This window comes from Salmo salar, chromosome ssa24 (assembly GCF_905237065.1).
Source record: "Salmo salar chromosome ssa24, Ssal_v3.1, whole genome shotgun sequence".
Classification (NCBI taxonomy): Eukaryota; Metazoa; Chordata; class Actinopteri; order Salmoniformes; family Salmonidae; genus Salmo; species Salmo salar.
This window is the reverse complement of record NC_059465.1, coordinates 26,451,294-26,472,915: the sequence shown is the minus strand read 5'-3', so window position 1 is coordinate 26,472,915 and position 21,622 is coordinate 26,451,294. Positions and strand designations below refer to the sequence as shown.

Here is a 21,622-nt window from a genome sequence, read left to right as displayed (position 1 = left end):
GTAATGGATTATTTACATAGTATTTTCGATCTCTCCAACATGGCGGTTAGTCTGTATCGCAAAGCGTATTTTTCTGGGCGCAGTGCTCAGATTATTGCAAAGTGTGATTTCCCAGTAAGGTTATTTTTAAATCTGGCAATCCGGTTGCGTTCAAGAGATGTAAATCTATAATTCTTTGAATGACAATATAATATTTTACCAATGTTTTCGAATAGTAATTATTTAATTTGTTGTGCTGCTTGACTGGCGGTTATTGGAGGGAAACGATTTCCTCAACATCAACGCCATAGTAAAACGCTGTTTTTGGATATAAATATGAACTTGATAGAACAAAAAATGCATGCATTGTCTAACATAATGTCCTAGGAGTGTCATCTGATGGAGATTGTCAAAGGTTAGTGCATCATTTTAGCTGGTTTTCTGCTTTTGGTGACGCCTGTCTTTGAATTGACAAAACATTACACACAGCTATTGTCAATGTACTCTCCTAACATAATCTAACTTTATGCTTTTGCCGTAAAGCCTTTTTGAAATCGGACAACGTGGTTAGATTAAGGAGATGTTTATCTTTCAAAGGGTGTAAGATAGTTGTATGTTTGAGAAATTTGAATTATGACATTTAATTGTTTTCAAATTTGGCGCTCTTGATATTTCACCTGTTGTTGATTGGGTGTACCAGGGGTGGGACGCTTGCGTCCCACATAGCCCATAGAGGTTAACACTTAAGTGATATCCTCTGGGTCCATATTGTACATTTTGTTGTATGTGTCTGTTAGCCAAATCAATTAAATTAAATTCAATACTATGAGAGGCACTGGAGGTTGACTCACATTCCCCCAAAGAGCTGCATGCCCAGTAGGGCGAACACCACGATGAAGAGGAAGAGGAGGAAGAGCAGGCTGATAATGGACTTCATGGAGTTGAGTAAAGAGACCACCAGGTTCCTCAAAGAGTTCCAGTACCTTCAGGGACATAGTGCAGAAGGACGAAGAGGGCGAATAAGGAGAGGATAGCGCTACATGTATAAGATTGTGTCATGTAAAGTTATCATGTCATGTTTTGGATGACAGCGTAACAGATCACTCACTTGGTGACTTTGAAAATCCTGAGCAGACGGAGAGCTCGCAGGACGCTGATGCCGTAGGAGGCCCCAGGTTTCACAACTGCCCAGATCACCTCAAAAATACTGCCTATAATCACCTGGAAGGAGAGTATATTGAATTACTACTTAAAATGTGGTTCTCCTTAATGCAATGCAGTGTAATGTAATTCTCTACAATACAGTTTTCAGCAGCGCCGGTTTGATTGAATTTTAGTTTCACTCACTCCAAAATCAAAACAATTGAAAGAGGAATGGAAGTAGTTCCTAGGTCCTAGTCCATACATTTTCATGGACATCTCAGTCAGAAACAAGCCCAGGAATACAAACTCTGCCAAATCTGCCAGGGAGAGGTAAAACACACAGATAAATTCAGAGTCAAATATGTCTTCACCCTGATGTCTGAAGTGAAGGCACTGATTAAATACGACTAATACACTATAGATTGCATTGTACAAACAACAAATAAATAGAATGACAGGTTTGGTTGGTGTTGGTGGGGAAATCAATGATAATGTACAGTATTCCCTCCCATGCAGGCGGGGCATTGGGCAGGACTTACACAGCGCATAGGTGAGCCACTCAGGCTGGTCATAATGGACGATGGCCACACACAGTGTGTTGAGGCCCACCAGACACAGGACTGTCCAATAGAAGCTCTGGGCCTTGACCAGGCGTCTGATGGTGAAGCGGAGCCGCTTCTCTTTCCTCCGGAAGTAGGAAGCACTGTCGTTCTTGCTGCTCTTCAGGCTGGCCCGGGTGAACGGAGACCCTGGGGGAGTAGCCCGGGTGAATGGAGACCCTGGGGGAGTAGCCCGGGTGAACGGAGACCCTGGGGGAGTAGCCCGGGTGAACGGAGACCCTGGGGGAGCAGCCCGGGTGAACGGAGACCCTGGGGGAGCAGCCCGGGTGAACGGAGACCCTGGGGGAGTAGCCCGGGTGAACGGAGACCCTGGGGGAGCAGTGGGGGGAACAGCACACACACACTGGACATAAAGTCACATAATCATCAATACTGTATTTCTCATTAAAATCATTTTAATGTAACTTGATGACCTGAAGGTTTTCACTTGGTGGGGACAGCCTCCAAACATTGTTAGACACAATGAGAGGAAATATAACAAAATTACAGCTAATAAACCCCAGATCTGCACTATGGCTAAAACAAACCACAACATAGCATGCCAAATACAGCAACTTCTATGTAAATTAGAGGTCATTTATAATATGACCAATTGCAGATTGTTCTTTACATTTCTCTTTAATAATGCTGCATCATATTGTTCAGATGGACAGTATCCTTCTCAGTGTCCTCCTGGCTAGTTCATGGCAACCATAAAGAACTCTGTGCACCGCCCTCCTCCTTTCTCCGACATCTCCCAGCCCCTGTGCCATAATAAACCCTCTGTAACTTAAATTAGTGGGGCTGGACCAAAAAAAGAAAGGTGAAAAATGGTTTCATTAGCATCTTGTTAGTGGCCCAGGAGAAGAGGGAGAATCATAATTTCCTGGGCTATTTTCATCTCCAAATTTTACTCTGTGTGAAGCATCATAAACTAAGTACCAAGTTAGGCTTGTCCTTTTCCTTTCTCTTTTTCACTCTCTCTCTCCCTCCATCTCCCTCTCCTTCTCCCTGTCATTTCTCTTTTTATGGGATTCTAATACTGAGCCAAAACACATAATTTCCCTTTAATTACTGTGCAGTGATGCAGATCTAATTGAGGAGTATTAATAATCACTCATGCAGCAGGACTGAGGAGTTCAAACACATAGTAGTTAGCAACCAACCGCCAAGAAGGAGAGAGCAGTTGGAGATGAGAGTCTATTGCGATGCTTCTGTCATTAGTCTTTCTTAAAGGTCACTTGTCTATCAGAATAGACAAAACCAAGAGTCATTATGTCACATAATGGGAATAATAGGAAGTGTAGTTACTTATTTAGTTATAAAGGATAGTATTCAACCCAAATTGATACATATTGTAGGCAATTGGCCCAATACCGCTGAAAAGACAAACTGCTAAAAATACAAAATGATTTAATATGCACCATTATTCAATCGAAGGACAGTTTGAAAAAAGATTGTTCCAGACTTGCAGTTGAGACTGACATTAGAGACATGAGACAGCCAGTACATAGGTAGATCAGTATACAGCAGTGAGCAGTGTGGAAGCTAACAGGTTGGTTGAGAGGTCAGAGGTCACGGGCATTGGCCTTACCAACAGATGAGACGTCAGTGAAGTGGTCTTCGCCCTCCTCAGCGTTGATCAGGTCATTCTTGCTCTTCTTGGCTCTTTTTAACACTGAACACACATTCGAACAATACTGTAGGGTTAGCAGTACTGATGGCTCTCAGAGAATTAAAACCCTTAGCCTACAATTTCCACGCCCCAGTGGAAATTGTAATACAAACATTCCCATCAAAATCCATCTGTTTAAGCTAGAGATATCTGTTTTTTGCATGGGCTGCTTAGACAGGGCTTAGACTCTACAGGGTTATTAATACAGTACTTCCATCAGGTAACTGACTTACATTCAAAAAAGCAGCCCACAACTTGAACCCTTCACATTTATGACAGCTTGTGAAACAGCATCTCATGAGAGGCCTCTTAGGTCTTGTTGGCGCAATAGACCATTCAAACTTGACTGGCAACACAGCCCCCTCACACACACTCTCCCAGGCAGGCTCTCTCTGAACTGTAGCACTGTGCACCTCTCTCCTGTTCTAATCCAATTTACATGTTGCCCCAACACCCATAATTACTGTGGGTTCAGACTCGTTGGGCTGTGATTAATTCTGTGCTGGGCTAACAAGCAGCAGCACAATATCTAGATCAGCGAGGGTGGGTGGCATCAGCCCAAAGCCTGACATAGCCACAGCCAGAGAGGAGCCTGGGAAGACAGTCCTGGGCAGACACAGGGAGACAACACAGACAAATCTCATCTCCAAGGTCCTGAGTTTTCCCTGATCAGATCAGGCGGTCTGAGCAGCCTAACTCAGGGCCCGAGTACACCCTTCACCTGGGTTGTTGTGTTTCCTCTTGTACCACGCTCCATCCAGAGGAGACTTCTCTTCAGCATGCTTGTCCTCCTCTGCCAACATCACCTCCTCTGAAACAAATACATAGCCACACACCATAACACGAACACGCATGCACGCACGCACGCACACATAGATTTCCAAACCATCAGCATACTTAATATTACATATCATAAAACCCTAGGACTAATGCTATGTCAGCATAAAGTAATATACTGTATATTTCTAGGTCATATAGCTAGATATAAGAAATTGTGTGGTAGATTACTGCATATAGTATCAACTCACATTTGCCTGTAACTAACCCTTGAACAAAATCTTAAGCAGTATTTAAGTAAACTTAAGTATTAAAGTAAAGTTAAAGTTTTAAAAGTATAAGCGAGAAGGAGTAGAGGGCAGTCTGACCTGCCTTGCATATCCATTCCAGGTATCCAGTCAGCTCCCTCTCGATCTGCTGCTGCCTGCGAAGCTTCAGAAACTCCTGCCTCTTCTCCACACGCTCACGCTCCTTGGCAAACTCCCTGCGGGGACAAACACACACGCGTATCGGACAAGCCTGGGAGCAACACACACAGTTGTAGCTACAGGTCAGAGCCTGGAGCACTCATCTGCTGACAGCATTCTGCCTCCCGACTGTGGAACTGGCTGTGGGTGAAACTTTTTGGAGAGACACTTCTAGTCTTTGCTTCCTCTACATAAAAAATGAAAAAAGCATGATTTTGCGAGTCCATATTGGCAATAAAGTCAGGGGTGTGTGAAAACATCAGATCTCTGTGGTTACACCATGAAGCAATTCTATTTCTGACACAATCTGATATCTTGGAACAACAAGCAACCCAGTTGCCCTTGCAGAAAGACAAATAGTCAAACCTATTTAATAAACAAAAATTTACCCTACACAGGCCCACAGATCATTAGCTGAAAGATAAAGTGTCCTACACTGTACAGTAAAGGACCATATACTGTAACTGCACTCTACACCAGTGTTTCCCAACCCCTGGTCCTCGAGTACCCCAACAGTACACCGTTTCGTTGTAGCCCTTGACAAACACACCCACATTGAGGTCTTAATGATTAGTTGAGAAGTTGAATCAGGTGTGCTTGTTCAGGGTTACAATAAAAAATGTGTACTGTTGGGGGTACTGGAGGACCAGGGTTGGAAAACACTGCTCTACACAATGCATGCAATTACACTTTGGAAATCAAATGAGCGTCATTCATTTTCATCATTGCTTGTTCTGAATGCACTCACACCATAAAACAGTCAATGAAAAAAAAGCTGAAAGGAGCATGTGGTGGTTTGTGTAACCACAGACCCACAATTTGTTATCTAGCCCATTGAAACTATTATTATACAGGTGTATCCAGGGAATAAATAGGCCTACTGCTGATTGGGTAAAGGTTGGATTACCAAGACAAAGAGGGGGAGGTCTCACTCATTAACCTGCACTGTGAAGCCACAAACAGAACATCACTGTTGCCATCTCCCTGGATTGAGTAGCGGAGGTTGAGGACATGCTTTTATTTATCTTCCTCCTTCCACCCACAACTTCTCTGTGTGTAGTACTAGCTGCTTAAGACCTGTTAACGAGAGGGATGGAGGGAGGGGAGGGGAGGGGAGGGGAGGGGAGGGGAGGGGAGGGGAGGGGAGGGAGGAGGACAGAGACACACAGAGAGAGAGAGAGAGAGAGAGAGAGAGACAGGGGGAAAGAGAGAGAGAGAGAGAGAGACAGGGGGAAAGAGAGAGAGAGAGAGACAGGGAGAGAGAGAGAGAGAGAGATAGGGAGAAAGAGAGACAGAGAGAGATAGGGAGAAAGAGAGACAGAGATGGGGAGAAAGAGAGAGAGAGATAGGGAGAAAGGTCCACAAATACCATCTAGACACCATTGCCCTAGAACACACAAAAAACTATACCAACCTCGGCCTAAACATCAGGACCAATTCGACATCCCAATTAGGATCTGCCTAAAAATACTTGAATCAGTTATAGAACCCATTGCCCTTTATGGTTGTGAGGTCTGGGGTCCACTCACCAACCAAGAATTCACAAAATGGAATTAACACCAAATTGAGACTGCAAAAACATCCCGGTGTACAAAATAAAACACAAAATAATGCATGTAGAGCAGAATTAGGCCGATACCCGCTAATTATCCAAATCCAGAAAAGAGAAATTCTACAACCACCTAAAAGGAAGCAATTCCCAAACCTTCCATAACAAAGCCATTACCTACAGAGAGATGAACCTGGAGAAGAGTCCACTAAGCAAGCTGGTCCTGGGGCTCTGTTCACAAACACAGACCCCACAGAGCCCCAGGACAGTACCACAATTATACCCAACCAAATCATGAGAAAACAAAAATAGAATTACTTGACACATTGAAAAGATTTGACCAAAAAACAGAGCAAACTAGAATGCTATTTGGCCATAAATAGAGAGTACACAGTGGCAGAATACCTGACCACTGTGACTGACCCCAAATTAAGGAAAGATTTAACTATGGACAGACTCAGTGAGCATAGCCTTGCTATTGAGAGAGGCCGCCATAGGCAGACCTGGCTCTCAAGAGAAGACGGGCTTTGCACACTGCCCACAAAATGAGGTGGAAACTAAGCTGCATTTCCTAACCTCCTGCCAAAATGTATGACCATATCAGAGACACACGTTTCCCTCAGATTACACAGACCCCCAAAGAATTTGAAAACAAATCCAATTTTGATAAACTCCCATATCTATTGGGTGAAATACCACAGTGTGCCATTACAGCAGCAAGATGTGTGACCTGTTGCCACAAGAAAAGTTCAACCAGTGAAGAACAAACACCATTGTAAATACAACCCATTTTAATGTTTATTTATTTTCCCTTTTGTACTTCAACTATTTGCACATCGTTATAACACTGTACATAGCCATAATATGACACTTTAAATGTCTCTATTCATCTGAAACTTTTGTGAGTGTAATGTTTATTCTTCATTTTTGATTATTTATTTCACTTTTGTTTATCTATTTCACATGTTTTGGCAATGTAAACATATGAATCCCATGCCAATAAAGCCCTTTGAATTGAATTGAATTGAATTGAGAGAGAAAGAGAGAGAGATTTTAGACTGGGTTTCTGTACAGCACTTTGTGACATTAGCTGATGTAAGAAGGGCTTTATAAATACATTTGATTGATTGATTGAGATATACAGAGACACACAGAGCAAAAAAAGAGAGAGAGAGAGAGGCAGATGGAGAGAAATGAGGGATCCCCTCCCTGAATGGTCCAGTTTCACAGCTCACTCGATGAGAGCCAAGCAGTGATTGGTGTCTCTCCCTCGCAGGTCTGAGGGAAGCTCCTTCCTGCATTGCAGTGGCTGTGTGTGTGCTTGCGTGCATGTGTGGCTGTAGCTATGTGTGTGTGTGTGTTTGGGAGGGCTGTGAGGGGGTGGTGCAAGCTCCACAGCAGTCCCTCAGGCGGGGGAGTGAGTGAAAACACTCCTCAGCAAGCCTCACACCAGCACTGAGCGCAGACTCTCTCTCTCTCATCTTTCTCTCTCTCTCTCTCTCTCTCGTATCTTTCTCTCTCTCTCTCATATTTTTCTCTTTATTTCTCTTATAAACAAACACATTATCTAGACATACAGGCGATCCCAGCTACGCACTCTCTCACTCAGCCTGTACAGTACACACAGGCTCACCGAATGCAGAGAGACTGCAGAGTAAAACACACACAACAAACAATCATTCATAGACACATTTTGCAAGCAGCACGCAGCGCGCACACAATCAAACTGCTCAGAGCTGGGCACACACTGTCGTGGAAAATTGCAAGATTATGTTAAATGCTTGTATTGTATTATAATGGTTGTTTGATAATGGAATTTATAGGTTTAAGGTTATGACTAAATGATTCCACCCTGAAAATGTATAACTGGGTGATTATAAGATTAATTCCCTAATGTGTGTGCATAGGACAAGTTAACAAGTTAAGACTTTGCTATTTAGCAATATAAAGGAGACATTTAAGGAAAAGAGGAACTGTTAACAGACAGCTTGTGGCAGACAACTTGTGACCACTGTGAAACTGATAACAGGAAGTCGGTTTCCCCACCCAGGGAGGGGAGAACCCTTTAGGCTTGCAGTAGATTATGGAACATGGGGCAGGATATGATAAGCAATGTATGTGTTGGAGAAGACTTGTAAATAAGCATTGACAGTGTTAAAGAAAAGGGGCATTTGTAAGGGGTATGACATATGGTATGACCAAATGTAAGGTATAAAAGGATATGTGTTTGTATGATTGGCAGAGCTCTCTGAATAAAGAACTAACCTTTTGCAGACTTCTGGGACTTTGTCGAATTCTTCTATTAACCGGGGCCTTACAACCCCCGGGGAATTGGTCAAAGCATATAGTGAGTTTTGAGTTAATAACATTGGGATGAAAATTCTTGTGACATTGTTTTATTCGACAGAATAGAGTATTCGGTTAACTATTGTGTGTGTTAACTCTACTGAGGATGGGCCTCTATGAGATAACACTGACGGAGGAGAGTTTCAATGTCTTTGGGTAATAAAGCCTAAAGAGCATTCCAGAGAACATGAGCTAATGGTTCTGTTCTATACCGTACCAGGGAGAGACGGTTCCAGTTTGGAGTAGGAGGACCAGACACTGGTCTATACAATGAAAACTGTTGACACAGCAGTTGCTGTCTGCTATGTTTTATAGATATCTTTCATACAAATCTTAACCTTGTGACCCATTCTATATATCTGTTGTTCGTCATGTACGTTGAGAGGGGTGTATCTTGGCTATAAAAGATCTTTGTACTTTTGTGTTGTCACTTTCAATGTTTCATTAGAGATAGCCCATCGTTGAAAGTCATTGCTAATACAAAGCTCTTAATTATTAAAGATGTAGTTTAAGTATAAATCTGACTGGTGTGTGAAGTTTGTAACTCTCCTCATTTGGTAATGCAGAAATTAGCCACCACAACACACAAAATTAAAACTGCTCAGAGCTGGGATACTATGCCTGAAAATGTGAAACTGTTTTAAGCTAAAGCTACAGTATAATAATAAAGGACCTGGAAAATCTAAAGAAACTGTAGCCTACATATCACACACAATATAAGCAACAAGAACATGAGTCAGAAGTCAAGGTTCAGACCAAGAGGTACAGTATGTGAATATTGATTTACAGCTGTACAGCTGTGAGTTGTGGAGCAACAGGACACAGCATGGGCCTCCACCTGACTGACAGACAGACATTACCCTGCTGGGAAGGATCTGAAAAACCTGACCTTCTACTCCACACAGAGGAGAAGAGGGAGGAGGAAAACATAAGGGAGAGAGAGAAGCTGTACATTTCTATTGTGTATTTCACTTTAGTTTATTATCTACTTCACTTGCTTGGGCAATATTAACATATGTTTCCCATGCCAATAAAGCCCTTGAATTGAATTGAGAAGAGGGGGGGGGGGGGGGCTGGGCATTCTGTGGCACTCCCTTTGTTCTAATGAAAGCCCTCACAGAGTAACCTGACGGGGTGATTGGGCAGGAGGGCGGGGGATATTAGGAGGGGTGATGAGATAAAAGATGAGCCTTGCTGCCCCCGCCTGCTGTCTCTGCTCCTGGGGCTGTGGCCTCTAACCCCTGTGTGTGGCTGCAGCCCTGGCCCCGGCCCCCTGCAGGACAGACAGTGGCCTTTAGAATGTGACACAGCCCTGTCACAGTGCATCAGTGACCTTCATCCCTCCTGACCACAGTAAACACGGCTGACATTTTTTGGTACACTTCCCCAGACCTGTGCCTCGACACAATCCTGTCTCAGAGCTCTACGGACAATTCCTTTGACCTCATGGCTTGGTTGTTGCTCTGACATGCACTGTCAACGGTGGGACCTTATATAGACAGGTGTTTGCCTTTCCAAATCATGTCCAATCAATTTAATTTACCACAGGTGGACTCCAATCAAGTTGTAGAAACATCTCAAGGTTGATCAATTGAAACAGGATGCACCTGAGCTCAATTTCGAGTCTCATAGCAAAAGGTCTGAATACTTATGTAAATAAGGTATTTCTGTTTTTAAGTTTTTATAAATTTGCAACAATTTCTAAAAACTTGTTTTCACTTTGTCATTATTGGGTATTGTGTGTAGATTGATGAGGAATAAGTTTATTTAAAACCTCAAATGTTAAGGCCCCATATTTGGGGAGCCTATTGGATTTGTTTTATTCAATTCATTATGGTATGAGAACGGTAACCCCTATTTGCAAAAGCAGGGTGTCTGCGGTAGGCTGACTATCTTGGCTATTGATCGGTGCTTTAAAATACTTGGTGTGAATTACTACCATACATGGGCATACGAACTTATAAGGGCAGGCTGAGCTGATGACCTTATTTCAAGATGTCTGCTACCTACATTCCGTTTAGCATTGTGAAGCATAAACAAAATAAACACGGAATACGTTGATACACACCAAAATCCGGGACTCCACAGATCATGAGGATGTCTTATTTGTCTGCCTGGGACCTACCGTTATTGATCACCAGACCCGAGAGTCAAAATGTTTATTTTACACAGCGTTTTCACCAAACATCTTACAAGATAAGCTTCCATTTGGTCTGTGTTTGAGCTATAGCTACATGAGGGGTATCAAATTAATCCCTATGTTGGTAAGAACGAATATCGCCTATTGCCGATGTTATCTGATGATGTATGACTTAATGGCTACATCGAATGTCCACCGAGTGGACATTCGCGTCACATCTTTGAGCATAAAAAATATGACGATACCTGCTTACTTGCTGTAGGCATCCATTACACAGGGGATTGGCTACTATGGCACCTTGACCGTCTTGTAACAAAGGAGATAAGCTTTCCAGGGATATGCAGTTGACTTGGGTGGGACAAAGCAAGGCCTTGAACCTTTTATGCATTCTGAAAACTATTACTACCGGACTCAGAGACCAGACGCACCGAGCACGATTTCATTTCATTTCTTTAGCATAAAAGATAGTTTCTTAAGGGTGAAAAAAAGGTAAAAACGTAGAATATCGAACAGGAACCTAAAAAGAAGGCAGCTATGAATAAGTATACCGACATAGAAACTTTGAATAAAATACTGGAGTCGGACACGGATCAGGGGAGCGATTTGGACAACGAGAATTTTGACTCAGACGACGAAGATTGCTTTCTAGAAGGATTGGATCCACTTTTAGATCTGTAAGTAAATTATTTTCATGACTTTATATAGCTAATATACTATATGTATTTCGTTTTTTATAAATTGTCTGCTTTTTGTGCTTTGGATTTAGTTTACATAGGCCATTGTAACAAGTAATTTCAATGTTATATAATTCCAAAGTAGTTATTGTCTATGTTTCATATTAGTTCACTGTTTGCTGTTCTATTTTTTTATTTTTTTATTTCACCTTTATTTAACCAGGTAGGCAATTTGAGAACAAGTTGTCATTTACAATTGCGACCTGGCCAAGATAAAGCCAAGCAGTTTGACACATACAACAACACAGAGTTACACATGGAGTAAAACAAACATACAGTCAATAATACAGTAGAAAAATAAGTCTATATACAATGTGTGCAAATGAGGTGAGATAAGGGAGGTAAAGGCAAAAAAGGCCATGGTGGTGAAGTAAATACAATATAGCAAGTAAAACACTGGAATGGTAGATTTGCAGTGGAAGAAAGTGCAAAGTAGAAATATAAATGATGGGGTGCAACGGAGCAAAATAAAATAAATAAATACAGTAGGGGAAGAGGTAGTTGTTTGGGCTAAATTATAGATGGGCTATGTACAGGTGCAGTAATCTTTGAGCTGCTCTGACAGCTGGTGCTTAAAGCTAGTGAGGGAGATAAGTGTTTCCAGTTTCAGAGATTTTTGTAGTTCGTTCCAGTCATTGGCAGCAGAGAACTGGAAGGAGAGGTGGCCGAAGGAGGAATTGTCTTTGGGGGTGACCAGTGAGATATACCTGCTGGAGCGCATGCTACAGGTGGGTGCTGCTATGGTGACCAGCGAGCTGAGATAAGGGGGGACTTTACCTAGCAGGGTCTTGAAGATGACCTGGAGCCAGTGGGTTTGGCGACGACTATGAAGCGATGGCCAGCCAACAAGAGCATACAGGTCGCAGTAGTGGGTAGTATATGGGGCTTTGGTGACAAAATGGATGGCACTGTGATAGACTGCATCCAATTTATTGAGTAGGGTACTGGAGGCTATTTTGTAAATGACAACGCCGAAGTCGAGGATCGGTAGGATGGTCAGTTTTACGAGGGTATGTTTGGCAACATGAGTGAAGGATGCTTTGTTGCGAAATAGGAAGCCAATTCTAGATTTAACTTTGGATTGGAGATATTTGATGTGAGTCTGGAAGGAGAGTTTACAGTCTAACCAGACACCTAGGTATTTGTAGTTGTCGACAGATTCTAAGTCAGAACTGTCCAGAGTAGTGATCGACGGGCGGGCAAGGTGCAGGCAGCGATCGGTTGAAGAGCATGCATTTAGTTTTACTTGTATTTAAGAGCAGTTGGAGGCCACGGAAGGAGAGTTGTATGGCATTGAAGCTCATCTGGAGGGTTGTTAACACAGTGTCCAAAGAAGGGCCAGAAGTATACAGAATGGGGTCGTCTGTGTAGAGGTGGATCAGAGACTCACCAGCAGCAAGAGCGACATCATTGATGTATACAGAGAAGAGAGTCAGCCTAAGAATTGAACCCTGTGGCACCCCCATAGAGACTGCCAGAGGTCCGGACAACAGGCCCTCCGTTTTGACACACTGAAATCTATCAGAGAAGTAGTTGATGAACCAGGCGAGGCAATAATTTGAGAAACGAAGACTATTGAGTCTGCCGATGAGGATGTGGTGATTGACAGAGTCGAAAGCCTTGGCCAGGTCAATGAATACGGCTGCACAGTATTGTTTCTTATCGATGGCGGTTAAGATATAGTTTAGGACCTTGAGCTTTGAAGAGGCCACTAAACTCTCATGGCCATTGTTTATTTGCGGTTCTCACCTCTTCCTTTGTCTCCAAAGTGTTTCTTTTTGCATTGTGTGTGTGTGTGCTTCACACCTTCTATGTGAGTCACTGCACAGATAAAGTTTAGGCTTGGTGTTTTTACTTCACAGTAATGTCGTTTTGTACATTTAGTCAACTGTAATTCTGTGTGTCTTATAACAATACGTCCCTTTATTTTATTCACCACAAAGTGGAGGATGCAGAGGATTTGGATGATGGCTTTTGGGAACCACCTCTTCCCAGCAACCGCACCCGCTGTTCAAGGTCTTCACCCACTACTGCTATGTCAATCTCCCTGTCTGATGGTTCTACATCCACTTTTCATAGACCTCTTGAAAAAGAAAATACAGTTGAAGTCGGAAGTTTACATACACTTATGTTGGAGTCATAAAAACTCGTTTTTCAACCACCAAGTCAATTAGGACATATACTTTGTGCATGACACAAGTAATTTTTCCAATAATTGTTTACAGACAGATTATTTCACTTATAATTCACTGTATCACAATTCCATTGGGTCAGAAGTTTACATACACTAAGTTGACTGTGCCTTGAAACAACTTGGAAAATTCCCCAAAATGATGTTATGACTTTAGAAGCTTCTGATAGGCTAATTGACATAATTTGAGTCAATTGGAGGTGTACCTGTGGATGTTTCTCAAGGCCTACTTTCAAACTCAGTGCCTCTTTGCTTGACATCATGGGAAAATCTAAAGAAATAAGCCAAGACCTCAGAAAAAAAATTGTAGACCTCCACAAGTCTGGTTCATCCTTGGGAGCAATTTCCAAACGCCTGAAGGTACCACGTTCATCTGTACAAACAATAGTACGCAAGTATAAACACCATGGGACCACACAGCCGTCATACCGCTCAGGAAGGAGACGCGTTCTGTCTCCTAGAGATAAACGTACTTTGGTGCAAAAAGTGCAAATCAATCCCAGAACAACAGCAAAGGACCTTGTGAAGCTGCTGGAGGAAACAGGTACAAAATGATCTATAACCACAGTAAAACGAGTCCTATATCGACATAACCTGAAAGGCCGCTCAGCAAGGAAGAAGCCACTGCTCCAAAACCGCCATAAAAAAGCCAGACTACGGTTTGCAACTGCACATGGGACAAAGATCATACTTTTGGAGAAATGTCCTCCGGTCGGATGAAACAAAAATAGAACTTGATACCAAGTTTTCTTATTTCTTGTTTGTTTCAAAATAAAAAATATTTTGCATCTTCAAAGTGGTAGGGATGTTGAGTAAATCAAATGATACAACCCCCCCAAAAATCAATTTTAATTCCAGGTTGTAAGGCAACAAAGTAGGAAAAATGCCAAGGGGGGTGAATACTTTCGTAAGCCACTGTAGTCAGCAAACCAGATGGCACATTCTGTTTTTAAATGCATTATTTAGGGATAGACAGGAGCACACTCCAACACAACAGTAGAAGCATTTGTGTTTAATGAGTCCGCCAGATCAGAGGCAGTAGGGATGACCAGGCATGTTATCTTGACAAATGCATGAATTTGACCATTTTCCTGTCCTGCTAAGCATTCAAAATGTAATGAGTACTTTTGGGTGTCAGGGAAAATGTATGGAGTAAAAGGTACATTCTTTTCCTTAGGAATGTAGTGAAGTAAAAGTAGCTCAAAATATCAATAGTAAAGTACAGATACCCCAAAAAACTACTTAAGTAGTACTTTAAGGTATTTTTACTTAAGTACTTTACACCACCGGATTGTATGAAGTACACAGAGTCTTACAGAGTCAGAGTTTACGCCATCTTCGCAGAGGGGATACTGAGTGCAGCCAGTGACGAGACAATAGGTAGGAGGACTGACTTTCTGACAAAGTAACACACAAGACTTTAAAGGCCATGATACACTGCCGTTTTTGGGGGAAATATTGCAGAGCAATTTTGCTGGCAATGGAGTTGGGTATGAAACACTGGAGCAATGAGCAACATGAACATTAATATTATACTATATTTCATATGAAGCACAGATCAATTTAAACTTATTTCCCCCATTGATTTACTCATCTCCTATAGCTTGTTATTGACTGCCACAACTGTACTGAAATTCACAGCTGTGCTCTGTCCATCAACTGAACCTGCTGCCAGTCAAGTCAATGGCAATATAGACAAAGATAACTAGCTACATTAAGCAAACTTCCAACTTCATAATCATAAACTAGAAAGATGTGAATGGTTTTAAGCTAGCTAGCCAGCTAGTTAAAACATACAAAAAACTATGTAAAATGAAATGTAAACGGCTATAGCTAGCTAACACTCTACTCGGCTAGCTAGACAGCTAATTTAGCCAGTTTGTCCCATTGACTTTGCATGAGCTCTGGTTAGCATCCAACCATGGATATTTTTGTCAGTTAAACATGACAAACTGTACACAGTATGTATTTATTAACATATGACCATACACTGAGTGTACAAAACACCTTCCTAATATTGAGTTGCACCCCCCTTTTGCCCTCAGAACAGCCTCAATTTGTCAAGGCATGGACTCTACAAGGTGTTGAAAGCATTCCACAGGGATGTTGGCCCATGTTGACTGAAATGCTTCCCACAGTTGTGTCAAATTGGCTGGATGTCCTTTGGGTGGTGGGCCATTCTTGATACACATGGGAAACTGTTGAGCATGAAAAACCCAGCAGCGTTGCAGTTCTTGACACAAACCGGTGCGTCTGGTATCTACTATCATACACAAAGGCACTTAAATCATTTGTCTTGCACATTCACCCTCTGAATGGCACACATACACAAACCATGTCTCAAATGTCTCAAGGCTTAAAAATCCTTCTTTAACCTGTCTCCTCCCTTTCATCTACACTGATTGAAGTGGATTTAACAAGTGACATCAATAAGGGATCATAGCTTTCACCGAGATTCACCTGGTCAGTCTGTCAAGAAAAGAGCAGGTGTACTTAATGTTTTGTATACTCAGTGTATATTGTAGTAAGAAATAATTTGAGATGTGAAAGTCCAACTTTTCACTCCAAAACGGGAGTAGATTTTCTCTCACTTCAGATCAAAAATGGTTGTTTTCCAAAATATTTTAGAACGGTAGACTGATCACATGACCGATATCTGTGCTCTGATTGGAGGATTTCTAGAAATTGCCCATTAGGTGGCACTGTTGATCAAAATCCCCCAGATAATAAAACAAAATCAAATTTTCAAAGTTTTTTTTGTCAGTTTATCATGGCCTTATGAAGAGCATAATGCCATATTGATAGTACAGAGAGAGCTGAAGCCATTTGGTGGAACAGCAAGTGAGAATTAGATTTGGTTTCCGAGAAGTAATACATTCAAATCCTAATAGCAGCTAGGTTACAGCCTAGTACACCACACAGCACTCATCAGGAGGCCTTCCATTAAGCTCTGTGAGTGAGTGAGTGAGTGAGTGAGTGAGTGAGTGAGTGAGTGAGTGAGTGGTGAGTGAGTGAGTGAGTGAGTGAGTGAGTGAGTGAGTGAGTGAGTGAGTGAGTGAGTGAGTGAGTGAGTGAGTGAGTGAGTGAGTGAGAGACGCAACATGCCCCCTTGGCTTCAAAACAATGAACAGAAAAAACACATAAACATTCCAAATTACCCAGCATTGACATTGCACTCGAGTCTACGGCATGATTCACCAGACATTGATGGTATAGCGAAACGTGTGGGAGTAGCTGCCTTCAATCCAGGGACTACTGTACTGTAGTGTAAGGACAGTAAATGCTGTAAACCAATTTAACAGAAGAAATAAAATGCTAATTTCCCTTGACAGTATTTTGAACAGGGTACAGAGTGGATGGTACATTCAGAAAACACCTCTGATATTGTTTATGTAGGACTATTGTACCTCCAGCGTTGTCCTGGTTTACTCTGCTGTTTAGTGAATCTAAACGAGGGAGTCTAATACAGCTCAGCACTTATGAGCTCTGTACTGTTCTGTACTGCTCTGTTCCATACTGTTCCGTTCCTTACTGTTCCGTTCCGTTCCTTACTGTTCTGTTCCGATCTGGTCTATACTGTTCTGTTCCTTACTGTTCTGTTCCTTACTGTTCTGTTCCTTACTTTTCTGTTCCTTACTGCTCTGAAAATTACTGTTCTGTTCTCTTCTTTACTGTTATGTTCTGTTCTCTTCCTTACTGTTCTGTTCTGTACTGTTCTCTTCCTTACTGTTATGTTCTGTACTGTTCTCTTCCTTACTGTTATGTTCTGTACTGTACTGTACTGTTCTGTTCCTCACTGTTATGTACTGTACTGTTCTGTTCCTTACTGTTATGTTCTGTACTGTAATATTCCTTACTGTTATGTTCTGTACTGAGGAACAGTAAGGAATCTGTTATGTACTGTTCTATTCCTTACTGTTATGTTCTGTACTCTTCCTTACTGTTATGTTCTGTATTGTTCTCTTCCTTACTGTTATGTTCTGTACTGTTCCTTACTGTTATGTTTTGTACTGTTCTCTTCCTTACTGTTATGTTCTGTAATGCACTGTTCTGTTCCTTACTGTTATGCTCTGTACTGTACTGTTCTGTTCCTTACTGTTATGCTCTGTACTGTACTGTTCTGTTCCTTTCTGTTCTGTTCTGTACTGTTCTCTTCCTTACTGTTATGTTCTGTACTGTTCTCTTCCTTACTGTTATGTTCTGTACTGTACTGTTATGTTCCTCACTGTTATGTACTGTACTGATCTCTTCCTTACTGTTATGTTCTGTACTGTACCATTCCTTACTGTTATGTTCTGTACTGTTCTCTTCCTTACTGTTATGTTCTGTACTGTACTGTTATGTTCTGTACTGTTATGTTCCTTACTGTTAGATTCTGTACTGTTAGATTCTGTACTGTTCTGTTCTGTTCCTCACACATATTTAATGTACTGAACTGTTCTCTTCCTTACTGTTATGTTCTTTACTGTACTATTCCTTACTGTTATGTTCTGTACTGCTCTCTTCCTTACTGTTCTGTACTGTACTGTACTGTTCTGTTCCTCACTGTTATGTACTGTACTGTTCTGTTCCTTACTGTTATGTTCTGTACTGTAATATTCCTTACTGTTATGTTCTGTACTGAGGAACAGTAAGGAATCTGTTATGTACTGTTCTATTCCTTACTGTTATGTTCTGTACTCTTCCTTACTGTTATGTTCTGTATTGTTCTCTTCCTTACTGTTATGTTCTGTACTGTTCCTTACTGTTATGTTTTGTACTGTTCTCTTCCTTACTGTTATGTTCTGTAATGCACTGTTCTGTTCCTTACTGTTATGCTCTGTACTGTACTGTTCTGTTCCTTTCTGTTATGTTCTGTACTGTTCTCTTCCTTACTGTTATGTTCTGTACTGTTCTCTTCCTTACTGTTATGTTCTGTACTGTTCTCTTCCTTACTGTTATGTTCTGTACTGTTCTCTTCCTTCCTGTTATGTTCTGTACTGTTCTCTTCCTTACTGTTATGTTCTGTACTGCACTGTTATGTTCTGTACTGTTATGTTCCTTACTGTTAGATTCTGTACTGTTATGTTCTGTACTGTTCTGTTCTGTTCCTCACACATATTTAATGTACTGAACTGTTCTCTTCCTTACTGTTATGTTCTTTACTGTACTATTCCTTACTGTTATGTTCTGTACTGCTCTCTTCCTTACTGTTCTGTACTGTACCTTACTGTTATGTTCTGTACTGTACTGTTCTCTTCTTTACTGTTATGTTCTGTTCTGTACTGTTCTTTACTGTTATGTTCTGTTCTGTACTGTTCTCATCCTTACTGTTAATTTCTGTACTGTACTGTTCTGTTCCTTACTGTTATGTTCTGTACTGTACTGTTCCTTACTGTTATGTTCTGTACTGTACTGTTCCTTTCTGTTATGTTCTGTACTGTACTGTTCCTTACTGTTATGTTCTGTACTGTACTGTTCTGTTCCTTACTGTTATGTTCTGTACTGTACTGTTCCTTTCTGTTATGTTCTGTACTGTACTGTTCCTTACTGTTATGTTCTGTACTGTACTGTTCTGTTCCTTACTGTTATGTTCTGTACTGTACTGTTCCTTACTGTTATGTTCTGTACTGTACTGTTCTGTTCCTTACTGTTATGTTCTGTACTGTACTGTTCCTTTCTGTTATGTTCTGTACTTTTCTGTTCCTTACTGTTATGTTCTGTACTGTACTGTTCTCGTCCTTACTGTTATGTTCTGTATTGTTCCTTACTGTTATGTTTTGTACTCTTCTCTTCCTTGCTATTTTTTTCTGTACTGCACTGTTCTGTTCCTTACTGTTATGCTCTGTCCTGTACTGTTCCTTTCCTTACTGTTATGCTCTGTACTTTACTGTTCCTTAATGTTCCGTACTATTCTTTTCCGTACCGTTCTGTTCCATACCATTCTGTTCCGTTCCGTACTGTTCTGTTCCTTACTGTTCTGTTCCTTACTGTTATTTTCTGTACTGTTCTGTACTGTTCTGTTCCGTACTGTTCTGTTCCGTACTGTTCTGTTCCGTACTGTTCGGTTCTGTTCTGTATTGTTCTGTTCCGTATTGTTCTGTTCCGTACTGTTCTGTTCTGTTCTGTACTGTTCTGTTCTGTACTGTACTGTTATGTTCTGTACTGTACTGTTCTGTTCCGGATTGTTCTGTTATGTTCTATACTGTTATGTTCTATACTGTACTGTTCTGTACTGTACTGTTCCGTACTGTTCTGTTCCATAATGTTCTGTTCCGTACTGTTCTGTTCCGTACTGTACTGTTCTGTACTGTACTGTTCTGTACTGTACTGTTCTGTTCCGTATTGTTCTGTTCCATACTGTTATGTTCTGTACTGTACTGTTCTGTTCCTTACTGTTATGTTCTGTACTGTACTGTTCTGTTCCTTACTGTTATGTTCTGTACTGTACTGTTCTGTTCCTTACTGTTATGTTCTGTATTGTTCCTTACTGTTATGTTCTGTACTGTACTGTTCCTTTCTGTTATGTTCTGTACTTTTCTGTTCCTTACTGTTATGTTCTGTACTGTACTGTTCTCGTCCTTACTGTTATGTTCTGTATTGTTCCTTACTGTTATGTTTTGTACTCTTCTCTTCCTTGCTATTTTTTTCTGTACTGTACTATTCTGTTCCTGACCGTTCTGTTCCATACCATTCTGTTCCGTTCCATACTGTTCTGTTCCTTTCTGTTCTGTTCCTTACTGTTATTGTCTGTACTGTTCTGTTCCGTACTGTTCTGTTCTGTATTGTTCTGTTCCGTATTGTTCTGTTCCTTACTGTTATATTCTGTACTGTACTGTTCTGTACTGTACTGTTCTGTTCCGTATTGTTCTGTTATGTTCTATACTGTTATGTTCTATACTGTACTGTTCTGTACTGTACTGTTCCGTACTGTTCTGTTCCGTACTGTTCTGTTCCGTACTGTACTGTTCTGTACTGTACTGTTCTGTACTGTACTGTTCTGTTCCGTATTGTTCTGTTCCATACTGTTATGTTCTGTACTTTACTGTTCTGTTCCATACTGTTATGTTCTGTACTGTACTGTTCTGTTCCTTACTGTTATGTACTGTACTGTTCTCTTCCTTACTGTTATGTTCTGCACTGTTATGTTCTGTTCCTTACTGTTCTGTTCTCTTCCTTACTGTTATGTTCTGTACTGTACTGTTCTGTTCCTTACTGTTATGTACTGTACTGTTCTCTTCCTTACTGTTATGTTCTGCACTGTTATGTTCTGTTCTGCACTGTTCTGTTCTCTTCCTTACTGTTATGTTCTGTACTGTTCTCTTCCTTACGGTTATGTACTGTTCTGTTCCTTACTGTTATGCTCTGTACTGTACTGTTCTGTTCCTTACTGTTATGTTCTGTACTGTTCTCTTCCTCACTGTTATGCTCTGTACTGTTCCTTACTGTTCCGTACTGTTCTGTTCCGTACCGTTCTGTTCTTTTCTGTACTGTTCTGTTCCTTACTTTAATGTTCTGTACTGTACTGTTCCTTACTGTTATGTCCTGTACTGTTCTGTTCCTTACTGTTATGTTCTGCACTGTACCTTACTGTTATGTTCTCTACTGTACTGTTCTCTTCCTTACTGTTATGTTCTGTACTGTTCCTTACTGTTATGTTCTGTACTGTTCTCTTCCTTACTGTTATGTTCTGTACTGCACTGTTCTGTTCCTTACTGTTATGTACTGTACTGTTCTCTTCCTTACTGTTATGTTCTGCACTGTTATGTTCTGTTCCTTACTGTTCTGTTCTCTTCCTTACTGTTATGTTCTGTACTGTACTGTTCTGTTCCATACTGTTATGTTCTGTACTGTGCTGTACTGTTCTGTTCCTTACTGTTATGTTCTGTACTGTACTGTTCTGTTCCTTACTGTTACGTACTGTACTGTTCTCTTCCTTACTGTTATGTTCTGCACTGTTATGTTCTGTTCCTTACTGTTCTGTTCTCTTCCTTACTGTTATGTTCTGTACTGTACTGTTCTGTTCCATACTGTTATGTTCTG

The 21,622-nt window shown here is 41.2% G+C and overlaps 1 protein-coding gene across 2 annotated transcripts in view; it reads right to left on the bottom strand.

Annotated features, from left to right (window-relative positions):
* Nucleotides 1-21,622, bottom strand: part of cacna1ba (calcium channel, voltage-dependent, N type, alpha 1B subunit, a) — a 166,166-nt gene that overhangs the window by 64,165 nt on the left and 80,379 nt on the right. The window contains exons 8-14 of one of the 2 annotated variants that reach the window (XM_045706959.1): nt 4,542-4,657; nt 4,118-4,207; nt 3,316-3,399; nt 1,662-1,880; nt 1,327-1,439; nt 1,088-1,200; nt 831-962 (exon numbers count right to left, since the gene is read on the bottom strand). In XM_045706959.1, coding sequence (XP_045562915.1) covers nt 831-962; nt 1,088-1,200; nt 1,327-1,439; nt 1,662-1,880; nt 3,316-3,399; nt 4,118-4,207; nt 4,542-4,657 — 867 coding nt within the window. Of the gene's footprint in view, nt 1-830; nt 963-1,087; nt 1,201-1,326; nt 1,440-1,661; nt 1,881-3,315; nt 3,400-4,117; nt 4,208-4,541; nt 4,658-21,622 lie in introns of those variants that run through there. The other variant, XM_045706958.1, reaches the window with a different exon arrangement.